The 11465-nt window shown below is 39.8% G+C and overlaps 1 protein-coding gene across 3 annotated transcripts in view; it reads left to right on the top strand.

Annotated features, from left to right (window-relative positions):
• Nucleotides 1-9818: 9818 nt before the first annotated feature.
• Nucleotides 9819-11465, top strand: part of LOC147455031 (putative serine/threonine protein kinase IRE) — an 87501-nt gene continuing 85854 nt past the window's right edge. The window contains exon 1 of one of the 3 annotated variants that reach the window (XR_015188727.1): nt 9819-11034. Coding sequence is in view for 1 of the 3 variants with exons in the window: in XM_086516897.1 (XP_086373023.1) it covers nt 10125-11034 (910 nt within the window). In the remaining 2 variants the exon portion in view is untranslated. The remainder of the gene's footprint in view (nt 11035-11465) is intronic. The other 2 variants (XR_015188726.1, XM_086516897.1) reach the window with 2 other exon arrangements.

Genomic DNA, 11465 nt, shown 5'->3' with positions numbered 1-11465 from the left:
GCGGCGCGTGTCGATGCTGAGCCGGGACAGATGTGGCTCGCATTGAGCGGGTAGAGCAGGAGCCAGGCACCTCTCTCTCTCTCTGCGCTACTCTCTATCTAAGCAAAATATATTTTGTGGAATAATAACCTAAAGGTTAAAATTTTTAGAAACTCCCAAAATATCTCCAATTGTGAGGGGCACAAGAAGAGAGAGAATAAGACGAAGAATAAGAGATCTTAAAGATATAGCCAATGAGGAGAGTTGAACTCAATACTTGTTATGAGAGAGAGAGAGAGACCTTAAATACTTTACATTAAAAAAATTCCCAAGCGATCTTAAAGATCTAGCCGACGATGAGAGTTGAACCCGATAACTGTTATTCAAGGGGGGGGGGGGGGGGAGAGAGAGAGAGAGAGAGAGAGACCTTAATTACTTCATATTAAAAAAATCCCCTGTCAGCTTGCTCCTGCACGTGCTGTTAGGTTGTCCTTTTCAAGAATAGTCCTTATTCGATTAAAAGATTTGCTCTCATTTGTTGCATTGCAGCTTTCTTTGCAAGAAACAGGTATGAGAAAATGAGTCGTCATATCACCATCTTCGGCCCTTCTCGGGGACAGAAGTTAGTTCTTGTCTTCGGCAGTCGATATCAAACCATCACAGCGCCAACCTTGAAGGATCATTTTGAAATGGGAGACTCTGGTTTCTCTCTATGGCCATTGATATTGCTTGGTGAACAGATTAAGCTTGAACGTGACTGCAATGAAGCAAACGAGTTGATCTACACGCTAGACCACAAGCTATCACAGTTCTACAAGATTCAAGTCGATAGTCATCAAGCTTCTCCTTCTGCAGGTTCAAAGTTGTCACCAATTATTGTTGATGACGAAAATATACATGCAAGCCATTCAAGTATTAAAAGTGTGCTTGCTGTCATTCGTGCACTTCCACTGTAGACTAATCTAAATGTTGCACTGTCATTTGTACAAAAGGTTGAGAGTGTTTTGGAATTGCCAACATTATATGATGGCTACATTGCTTATGAACTCCCACCACAAAAACAGTTGTCAACCATGTATGGAATGGAGCATAAATATGATGGGCATGCTTGGACTGAATATGTAACATGTAGTAGTGATTTGTTCAAGGGGATGGTTCGCTTTAGTCATTGTAGTGGCCATTTGCGATGCCCAAATGTGGATTGTCCTTATTTTCAGCATAGAAAGACATACAATGAGTCTCAATGGCGGGGGAGACTATCATGTGCTCCTAGTAAGGGTATTTTGGATGCAGATAATGGAAAATTGGTTTGTGTTCATTGTCATCAAATGCCTGAGTGCATTGGAACTTGCCAGGCAGTAATTTATTATTGCATTCCTGTTGAAAAGACTAACATGTCTAGATGTGCTATACACCTTGGTTTTCATAAACATCCTATTGGTGAAGGGAAGAGCAGAAGTGCGGACCAATCAATATTAGATGCTTTGTTGCATAGAGCTGCCTTTGAGCCCATGACAACTGCGAAACAACTAGAAAGAGCTAATGTTGAAGAAATTATTATGGATAAGCTTATCTCGCAAACATGTGATGTTGATACTCCGATGGGTGATCAAGAGTTCTCTAGCTTTCTCGATGTTGTCACACCTTTGTCGGATAAGCGTCGAGTACAAAGTTGGCCTTGAGTCCATCTTGAGTCTAAAAGCAAAGTCAAGGTATCCTTTTATTCATAGTGTTCTCTTTCCAGGACAGCTAGGACTAGGGCAACAGCCACATATATTTAAGATGTCTACTATGGGGCAAGGACGTGGTGTTGACCTTGTGAACCGCATGCGCCCGGGAGGAAACATACAAGACATGTGGGTACACTTCGATCATGTGCATCGTGTGGAAGGTTGGACTACAATGTCAGCACATGTTTATGACCCATACGTTCGAGAACTATTGACTTTGGCAATTTGTGAGTTCACTGTGGAGAACAAACACGCTCAAATAGAGTTTTGGAACATGCTCAATTAAGTTGTGGTTGATAAAGGTTATGACAAGCCTGAATTTAGAGGGTTCATGGTAGATGAGTCAAATGCAAATTGGATTGCAGTACGCACTGTTTACTTTGGTGGAGCTAAGAAAAGGATGCCAGACAAAGAGAGATCTCATGTTTCACTAGGAACAAAGCATGATTAGGCACACTGTGAAGTATATACTTCCATCTTTTCAAGAAGAGCATAAACTATTGTGTCAAAAATGGCTGCATGCTACATCTGAACACTCGGCAAAAGTATGTATGGAGGAGCTCAGACAGTTCTGGAGAGCAGGACATGCAATTGTAGGAGAGATTCCTGCTCTCGAAACTTGGCTATCATGGTGGGATGTTAGAGTGTCTCATTGGGGGGGCAGATATATTGCACAAAACGAAACGGGAGCTTTTGTTCCGAGAACAAATCTATCAAAGGTGAAACATGCAAGTATGCAAGCTTCAATTGGTTACAAATCAAACATAGGTCTTTATGAAGCCACGTGTGCAGATTTGTCTTTGGTAGTTTTACAAAGTGTGCATTACAATGATTACTTGAAGGGTGTACATACATCTACAGGACCAATCATGGCAGATCTTGCTACAAGATTTATGAGCAATCAATCTGGGAGTGGCTCTGGTAGAAACCTAGTAGATGCGACATCATAATATTGTTCCCTTGAGAATCTCGTTGGTTCAATCCAAAATTGGTTTTTTGCCACCAAGGTTAGCTTCATTGCTAGCTTGAAAAAAGATAGCTGCATTTTGTCATCGAATATATAGCTTGAGTAAATATGCATTTTTTATCGAGTTTTCTAGAACTTTTGCTCGGAAAGATGTGTCGCTCGGTTTTTCTTGATCGGAGTACGGTTCGCCCCTTGTTTGATTAAGTCTTGTCTTAAAGTAGATTAGATTTATTGTATCAAATAAAGTTTCATTTAATCTATATTGCACAGAGTGCGGTGTACACATCTCTTCAAGAGAAAAATCTACTTCTCAAGCAAGATCAACTTCCCTCTTTCAAGGGGGAAGGAACTCAAGTTGAGCGCGATGCGAAAGTGTGGCTTGAAGCAAGACAATGATATGATGTCATTCAAACACCTACAAATCACCAAGGTAAAAAATTTGAGCTTCTTATTGATTGTGGTAGTACTCATTCTTTCTTGTCACCTAAATGTTTAAGGAGGTTAGGACTTAATCAACACCCTGCAAGAAAGATGAGAGTTGAATTAGCCAATGGAAAGGAGGTGTTATCTCGGAACACTGTGGGAAAAATAGATTTCAAGTTGGGAGAATACTCTACTTCTGCTACTTTTTGAACCTTACCATAGGAATCTACGACGAAATTCTTGGAATGGATTGGTTAGCCAGTCATAATGCCAATATCCATTGTGCCCAAGGAAGTGTTTCCTTTGTGGACAACCAAGGTCAGGAAGTAACTATTCAAGGCCAAAATGGACGACCAAAAGCTTACTTGCTCAAGGCTAATCGTCTTTTGAAAGAGTTACGCAAGGGACAACAAATTTTTGTAGTCAAACTAAACAAAGTAGAAAAATCTTCTTGCAACTCTGAACCAATGTGGCTAACTCTGAACCAATGTGGCTAGAAGAATTTTTAGATATTTACCCCACATAACTTTCTGAACTACCACCACCTAGGGTGGTAGACCATGAAATCAAAATTGTTCCAAGTAGTGAGCGAGTCTCAAGGGCACCGTAGAAGATGTCACTTCCAGAGGCTATAGAGCTCAAGGAGCAGCTCAAGCAGCTAATTGAGCTAGGGCTTATCCGACCTAGTACGTCTCCATGGGGTGCACTTGTTCTTTTCCAAAAGAAAGAGCCTTCGACTTTGCATAGATATAGGGGTTTAAATCAAGTTACCATCAAGAATAAATATATGATTCCTCGTATTGATGAGATGTTGGACAAACTACATGGAGCCAAAATGTTCACAAAGATCAATCTTCGATATGGCTATCATCAAATCCGAACAAGGAGGTTGATATCTCCAAAACAGCTTTCAACACTCGCTATGGTCATTACGAATTTATAGTGATGGCTACTTAGGAATGCTCCTGCAACTTTCAATCATCTAATGCACATTATCTTTAGAGAAGTCTTGGATGATTTTGTCCTGGTATTCTTTGACGATATCTTAATTTGTTCCATATCAGAGGAAGAGCATGAAGGACATGTTAGAAAAGTATTAGAAATTTTACGCCAAAATAAGTTGTATGCAAAGCCAAGCAAATGTACCTTCTTCACCCCTGAGGTCTGTTACTTAGGGTTTATCATTTCACCCGAAGGAGTCTCTGTTGATCCCAACAAAGTCAAGGATATTGTGGAATGGCCTCAACTCCCTTCACAAACCAAAGTCAGAGGATTCTTAGGTATCATAGGGTGGTACAGGATCTTTGTAAAGGACTGCTCTTAAAGCTGCACCACTAACCGACTTGCTAAAGAAAGAAGCTACGATGCTTTGACAAGAACAACATGAAGCTTGCTTCAAACAACTTAAGGAGTATCTTGCTTCAGAACCTCTTCTAAAACTTCCAGACTTCACCCAAGAATTTGAAGTGATCACATATGCTAGTAAAATTGCATTAGGAGGAGTCCTTACTCAAAAAGGAAGGCTTGTAGCTTACACTTCTCGGAAGCTTAGGATTCACAAAGTAAATTATGCTACACATGATTTAGAATTGCTAGCAATTATTCACGCTCTCAAGCTATGGAGACATTATTTGTTGGGACACAAATTCCAATTGGTAACAGATCACAATAGCCTTAAGTGAATTTTTTACCTAGCCTAACCTTAACATGAGACAGAGGAGATGGATAGAGCTCATGCACGAATATGATTTTAAAATTAAATCTAGACCAGGTAAGGATAATGTTGTCGCAGATGCCCTAAGCCGTAAAGCTTTTATGGGGGCAATTTTTGTGGATAACAATCCTATGTTAAACAAGGTCTCGGATGTTGTTGTCAGAGATGCAGACTATCAGGTGCTTGCTAGTATCCTACGTGAAGAGAGGGTATCGTCAAATCAGCCTTAACCTCTACGTTATTCCTTGGAAGATGGGCAACTTTACTATAGGAATCGATTATGCATACCTAGGATTCTTCCCTAAGGAATGCTATCCTATATGAGGCACACGATGGCCCAACTTCTTCGGGACATCTAAGTTATGCCAAAACCCTCAATGCAGTTTGCAGAAGTTACTATTGGCAAGGTATGAAGGGTGATGTCCTTCGCTATGTCAGGCAGTGTTTGTCTTGCCAAAGGATTAAGGCAGAGAGACTAAAGAAGCCAAGTAAATTACATCTTTATTAGCATGGACTTTATCAAGCGGGTTTCCTTCTGCTCAGCTGGCTATGATAATCATGGTCATTGTCGACTTGCTTACTAAGGTGGCCCACTTAATCCCAGTCAAGACAACCTTTACAGATTTAGATATTGCTTGTCTCTTTGTGAAGGAGATTTTCATAATCCATGGTTTACCCAAGAGGATTGTCAGCAATCGTGATGCCAAGTTTACTTTAAAGTTTTGAGTATCAGTGTTTCAAGCTATTAGAACTCAATTATGTTTTAATACTGCTTATCATCCTCAAAACTGATGGCCAAACTGAAAGAGTTAATCTAGTAATTGAAGACATCCTCAGAGCCTACTGCAATAGAGAACCTCGCAAGCGAATTCAATACCTACCCTTAGTAGAGTATGCATACAATTCCTCTACTCATAGAAGTATTGAAATGACACCTTTTAATGATCTTTACAGTCAAGAATGCTTATCACCTCTTAACTTTCCTGACCCCACTATAAGGGTAGAAGCCTCAAAGCAAATTCTTAAAGCAATGGAAGCTCAAACCAAAGCGATTCAAAGGGATATTCAAGTGGCTCAAGATCGACAAAAGAAATACATAGACTTGAAAAGATCTGACCGGGTTTTCAAGGAAGGTGGCAAAGTTTTCTTACAGATAAAGCCCAAAAAGAGCTCTCGGAAGGTATGAAAAGCTTAGCTACGATATTGTGGACCTTACGAAATAATCAAGGTTGTAAGTGATCAAAATTATAAATTAAAACTTCCTTCCCATCTCAAAGTGCATGACATATTTCATGTAAGTCTATTAAAACCTTATGTACATAACCCTGACCGTCTCCTTGATGATGAGTAAATCATTTTATTTGTCAAGATGTTCTACAACTTCAGCCTGATACTATCTAAAAATTCGAGAAAGAAAGCTTAGGAATAGATCTATCAGAGAACATCTTATCTTATGAAAGGATTTCCTATAGAAGATACTACTTGGGAAGATGAGACAATGCTTCTCAAGGATTACCCTTCACTGTTCTTGAGACGAGGGCATCTCAAATTCTAAGTTGGGGAGATTGTAACGTCTCTACTTCCAAATTTCATACAAGTATATTACGCATTTGAATTTTTCAACCATCACTCATTATTTAAAATTTTCGAGTTCAAATTATGAGCCGTAGGCCTAGAAAACTTAGAATTTAAAATTTATGGTACAAAATTCTAACATGTTTAGCTATACGAAACACTAATTAACTTGTTACAATATTTATTTACCGATTGTAGAATTTTTTCTTACTATTGTAAAGTTTATTCAAAGACTATAAAGTTTAATTTAAGTATATATAGTAATTTATCAATAAATAAATAAATAAAATATTTAGAAAATCGAAAGATACACATGGGTGGCAAATGCACTACCTGGAATCACATAGGAGGGGACAAAGTGGGACACACAGTCACATGGAAAGGAGAGGTTAGTTTTGACTGATCTTAATGAGGGGGATTTTGTGACCTTATCTTTTTATAACGATGACAAATTGGTCAAGCTAACGGGTACCACAAGGAGACAAAAAACGCGGGTATAAATTTTAGAGCAAAAAAAAGAACGGGTTGAACATTGTTTTCAACTATAAATCGAGCAACCATACTCACACTTTGGACGTAAAAATTGCATCTATAATGCTCACAGAGTACTACCACTTCTCTTAGAGAGAAGGCTTCCACAAACCACTAAGAGAGCAAAAACTCTAATGGATTGTTACTTAAACATTTAATTAGCTTTAGAAAAGGATGTGTATGTGTTTTCTCTTACTCTAATTTCTCTAGTGAATTAGTAAGATTCAATTAGTTTTAGAAAAGAATGTGTGTGTGTTCTCTCTTACTCTAATCTCTCTAGTGGATTAGTAAGATTCAATTAACTTTACAAAGGACGTGTGTGTGTTCTCTCTTACTCTAATATCTCTAGTGGATTAGTAAGGTTCAATTAGCTTTAAAAAAACGTGTGTGTCCTCTTTTACTCTGATCTCTCTAGTGGATTAGTAAGATTTAAGTAGATTTTAGAAAGTATGTGCGTGTTCTCTCTTACTCTAATCTCTTTAATTATACCTACTCTCTTTAGTTATTATAGCCTAACTATTAGCTTATGCATAATTAATTGGAATGTAATGCATAAAAGTACTCATCACACTCTTATTGTACTTAATGAGATTTTCATTCATCAATTTTATTATAAATTAGATTAATTAGTATTTTGAATAATACTAAAAAAATAATTTAATTGAAGTATAAAAAGTAAAGTTAAACTTGTATTAAAAATGTCATGCATAAAAGTAATGCATCTCTAAGCTTTTAATTTGGTACTTTACACACTTAACTTTTGATTAATTAAGATTAGAAAAAATTTTGATAGATAAAAATTAGGTGCGGTGCAGTAACACTAAGTGCAAATCCGAATTGATCAGAATTCAAATTACATTCTCTCTTTTAGTAATATAATATTCAAGAAAAATAACAGGTTACTTATATGTGAAAATGACCTTAGTTCTCAAGGAAATGACTATGAAAATTGACCAATTTAAATTCTAAGTGTATAACCTAAGTGTAGTACAAAAAAAGGCTCCAAAGCGTGCTCGAACCCAAGGTGCTAATGATCATGAAGCTGGTACGAGTAATGTGGGAACTCCTGCTAAACATGCTATGTCTCCACCAATCGAAAATATGGTACAAGTAATTTCAAGTTATGCATCATTGCATATGCGAGACCATAGAGATATATAAATCACCTTAGGAAAAGAAAACATTGACTGAAACCAAGGGGCTTAACCCCAAGAAACTCGGCATATGTATGACAAGTAGGAAAGAATGTATAGTTAAACTGTTTGCCATAGGAAAGAATGTACGCCCAATACCTTTCGGTATGGTTTCTCTCAAGACTCTCTACTTATTAGCGATGACATTAGGTGGAAGTTGTTGAAGTGTGAGGTGACACCCAGGGTGGCACAACTGATGCTACGGTGGAAGTACACCTAAGTTGGCCCAGTTCGATACTGCAATTAAGTTTTATCGCGACGTAAGGATGACGCTCGGGTTGGCACCATTGTTGTTGTGGCGGGAGTACGCGCAGGTTGGCACAATGAGCGGTATGGGACGATTAAGATGACAAGGGTTTTTATGAATAATGTATATATTGATCGGACCTAATGACGCAAGTGGAGATTCTTAACTAAACTTAATTCCAAAGTTATTGGTTTAAAATGGACTACTTCTTATTTGACTACTATTTGAAGGGACTGTTTTAATGAACGAGTACCATAAATAAGAAAAAAAGAATATGTATATTTAAACAGTGTGGTAGTAATTAGGTAACAAAAGATGGGTGAGTGCGACGTGGAAAGTGAGAACGATACCGACGGTATCATTCTATGGACGGGTGGACTCGATGAGTCGGGTAACTTTTCAACGCTATGATTTTTTTTTTTATAGTCAGTCGTAAACCTTAAAAGAGATAAACTTGTGCAACTGTGCTTCTGAAATATGGAGAAAAAAGCGCAAAGGTTGATCTAAGGTGTATAGTCTTAAGTAGATTTGATCATAAATAGGGTTTAGATAGGGTTATGGTGGTCACGCTTTGTCATAGTGAGATAGAACCAATCCTTCACTAACAGTTTATGCCTGTGGCTACGTAGTAGCTAAGGCAATGTCTGTTGGTTTTTCTTTCTCAGGATTGGAGACCTATCAAAGGTACTCCGTCCCTAGGGGACAGGGACCTCACAAATACTCTCATAACAACTTCTAACCAATCAAGGCAAGCCTCAATAAATGAGCAAGTGCAGTCTCTTGCTCCACCTCTTTAAGCATATCCAACCAAGCTATTGACATCACAATAAACATTAACCTGCAATAGTTATCCTATGGTCCATTATTCACATCGACCTTTGAGATGTTCTAGACTGGGAAGCCACCCATCTTGGACTATCCTAAATTGTAGCCAATCAGGATTTAGTGAGTGATAGACACAAAAAGTTGTTAGCATAAAGCACATCACGTCCATTGAGAGTGTGGATTGGAAGCTTACACGGTCACATGATGTTGAACTTTCTTGAGAGAGAGAGAGAGAGAGAGAGAGAGAGAGAGAAGGGCTAGCTAAGATCACCTTACCTCCCAGGCACTGCTTCCCTACCAACAAATTGCCCCTCCTCCTCTCTCCCCCCTCCTCCCACCTAGGCTTGCACCAGGACCTCTAGCAAGATGTGATTCATTTTCTCTCGCATGGGAGAGCATGCATGTACAAAGCATTGAACTGCACTCCCAAAACGGCAGCTTGCACAACACTAAAACAAAATGGCGTCCGATTTTCGGTTTTCTCATCCAACACAGCATTGAGTCTTTTCTACATGTTCAAAGCAAGAATTTGTGTTGATTCTCCTCTTCTTCTTTTTTTTCCCCCAAAAATCGTATCACCTACTTGCAATTATCCCTCACGTGCCTCCATGTGGGTGAACGTCTCCGGAGGAGAGCGCTTTATAGCCCCGCCTTTCACGCCCTGCCGGCATTTGCCAATTCCCACCACCTCCACTTCTCCCCTCCGCCCGGCGCCCGTGCCCGCAACTCAGACAGGAGATACGTACACGGAATGGTCCTTTGATTGTCCTAACTCTACATATGAGCTAAGCTAGAGCTCCCTCCTCGACGCACAGACAGACTCGGACATCGTACGTTTCGGATCTAAGTTCTTGGAGCGATCGTTTGAGCATTGGACAGACCATGAGTGTGCTAGGACAGCTCCCAATGCGCAGGTTGTCGATAAGTTGATCGCCAAGCGATGGGACCCTTTGGCATAGCAGCTGTCGGGTTGCTTGCAAACAAGGGTTCGGGGACAAGGCACAAGCAGAGCAAGGCAAGGGATGCCAAGGGCAGCTCCAGGTCCTCAAATGCAATATCACCGGTAGATGGTCATAGTCTAACGGATGGCCTCGCAGATGCAGCTTCCAGAGGTATTTGTGAGCAAACACCAAGTTCATCAGTGGCTGAGCGGACCTTCAAAACAACACCAGGTTTGTCAGTTGCAGAAAGGATCATCCGAACTTCAGTTAAGCCTGGTAAAACCCCCTCTCAAGCTGAATTTTATGATAGCTTTGCAAAAGATGCCATACTGCTGGCTGCTAAACAGAACGAGGTATCAAAGGCATTATCCCCTAGGTTACTTGCTTCTGTATTGAAGAAAGAAAGCCTCAAAGATTCAGGAAAACCACTTGTTTCAGGTCTTAATCACATAAAAACTCGAGCTCCCTCTGATTCTGTTCGAACTGTTGATAGTGCTCTTGATACATCTGAATCTAGCCCATCATCTTCTGTGGACCTCATTGGGGGAGCTTCACCTAACAATCTAAGGAGACAATTGAAACAAGTGCCAGGTCGAAGTGAGCACACTCCCATCAAACTACGGCGTTCTGGCAGAATAAGACCTGACATGGCAGATACTTTACTTCTGGATGTGCAGAATCTGAGCGTCGAGGGAGGCATTGAAAGCTCTCATCATGGTGAAACATCCAGTTATGTTCAAACCATAGAAAATGTGGGGTCATTCACAAGTATTAGTTCTGAAGGTGACCAACTGGAGATGCAAGAGCAGCTATCCAGCAGTACTTCTGTCAGCAGTAGCATTCAAAGTAGTATCTCTATACGTGGCTCTGTACCCTCCAACTCAAATTCAGTACTAACAACTTCTAAAGGTGATTTGATTGCAACTTCTGCATATTTACTTTCAAGTGAAATGTTGCAGTCTGGCAGGCCCTGAGCTTATACTAAGCACTCATTCATCCTTACATGAAGCTGTAAAGGTATTCGTTTACAGTTGTGAAGGGCCGCTTTCAGTCCCTCAAGACCTTGTGCACTCTTTGCTCTGAGGTTAGCGGGTTGTATGAGTGTTGAGGATGCTGGATTGCTGCTAGGTGCATGTTGCTAAGTGGACCATGTGCCCATTATCTTGTTGTGTCATCTGTAAGCTGCTTCCAATGTAGCAAGATATCACCTTTGGCACGTAACCATAAAAAAGAGCCTGTATTCAAGGGATTGATCCATTCAGAAAGCAGCTGCCTGTGTCTGGGAATTGCTGGTAGTAAGATATACTAGCTATACTGGGCTTTAACACGGGCTATTTATA

Source organism: Adiantum capillus-veneris, chromosome 7 (genome assembly GCF_014529385.1).
Source record: "Adiantum capillus-veneris isolate H3 chromosome 7, ASM1452938v2, whole genome shotgun sequence".
Lineage (NCBI taxonomy): Eukaryota > Viridiplantae > Streptophyta > Polypodiopsida > Polypodiales > Pteridaceae > Adiantum > Adiantum capillus-veneris.
Note: the sequence above shows the minus strand (reverse complement) of the source record. Positions and strands in the feature narration are given on the sequence as shown.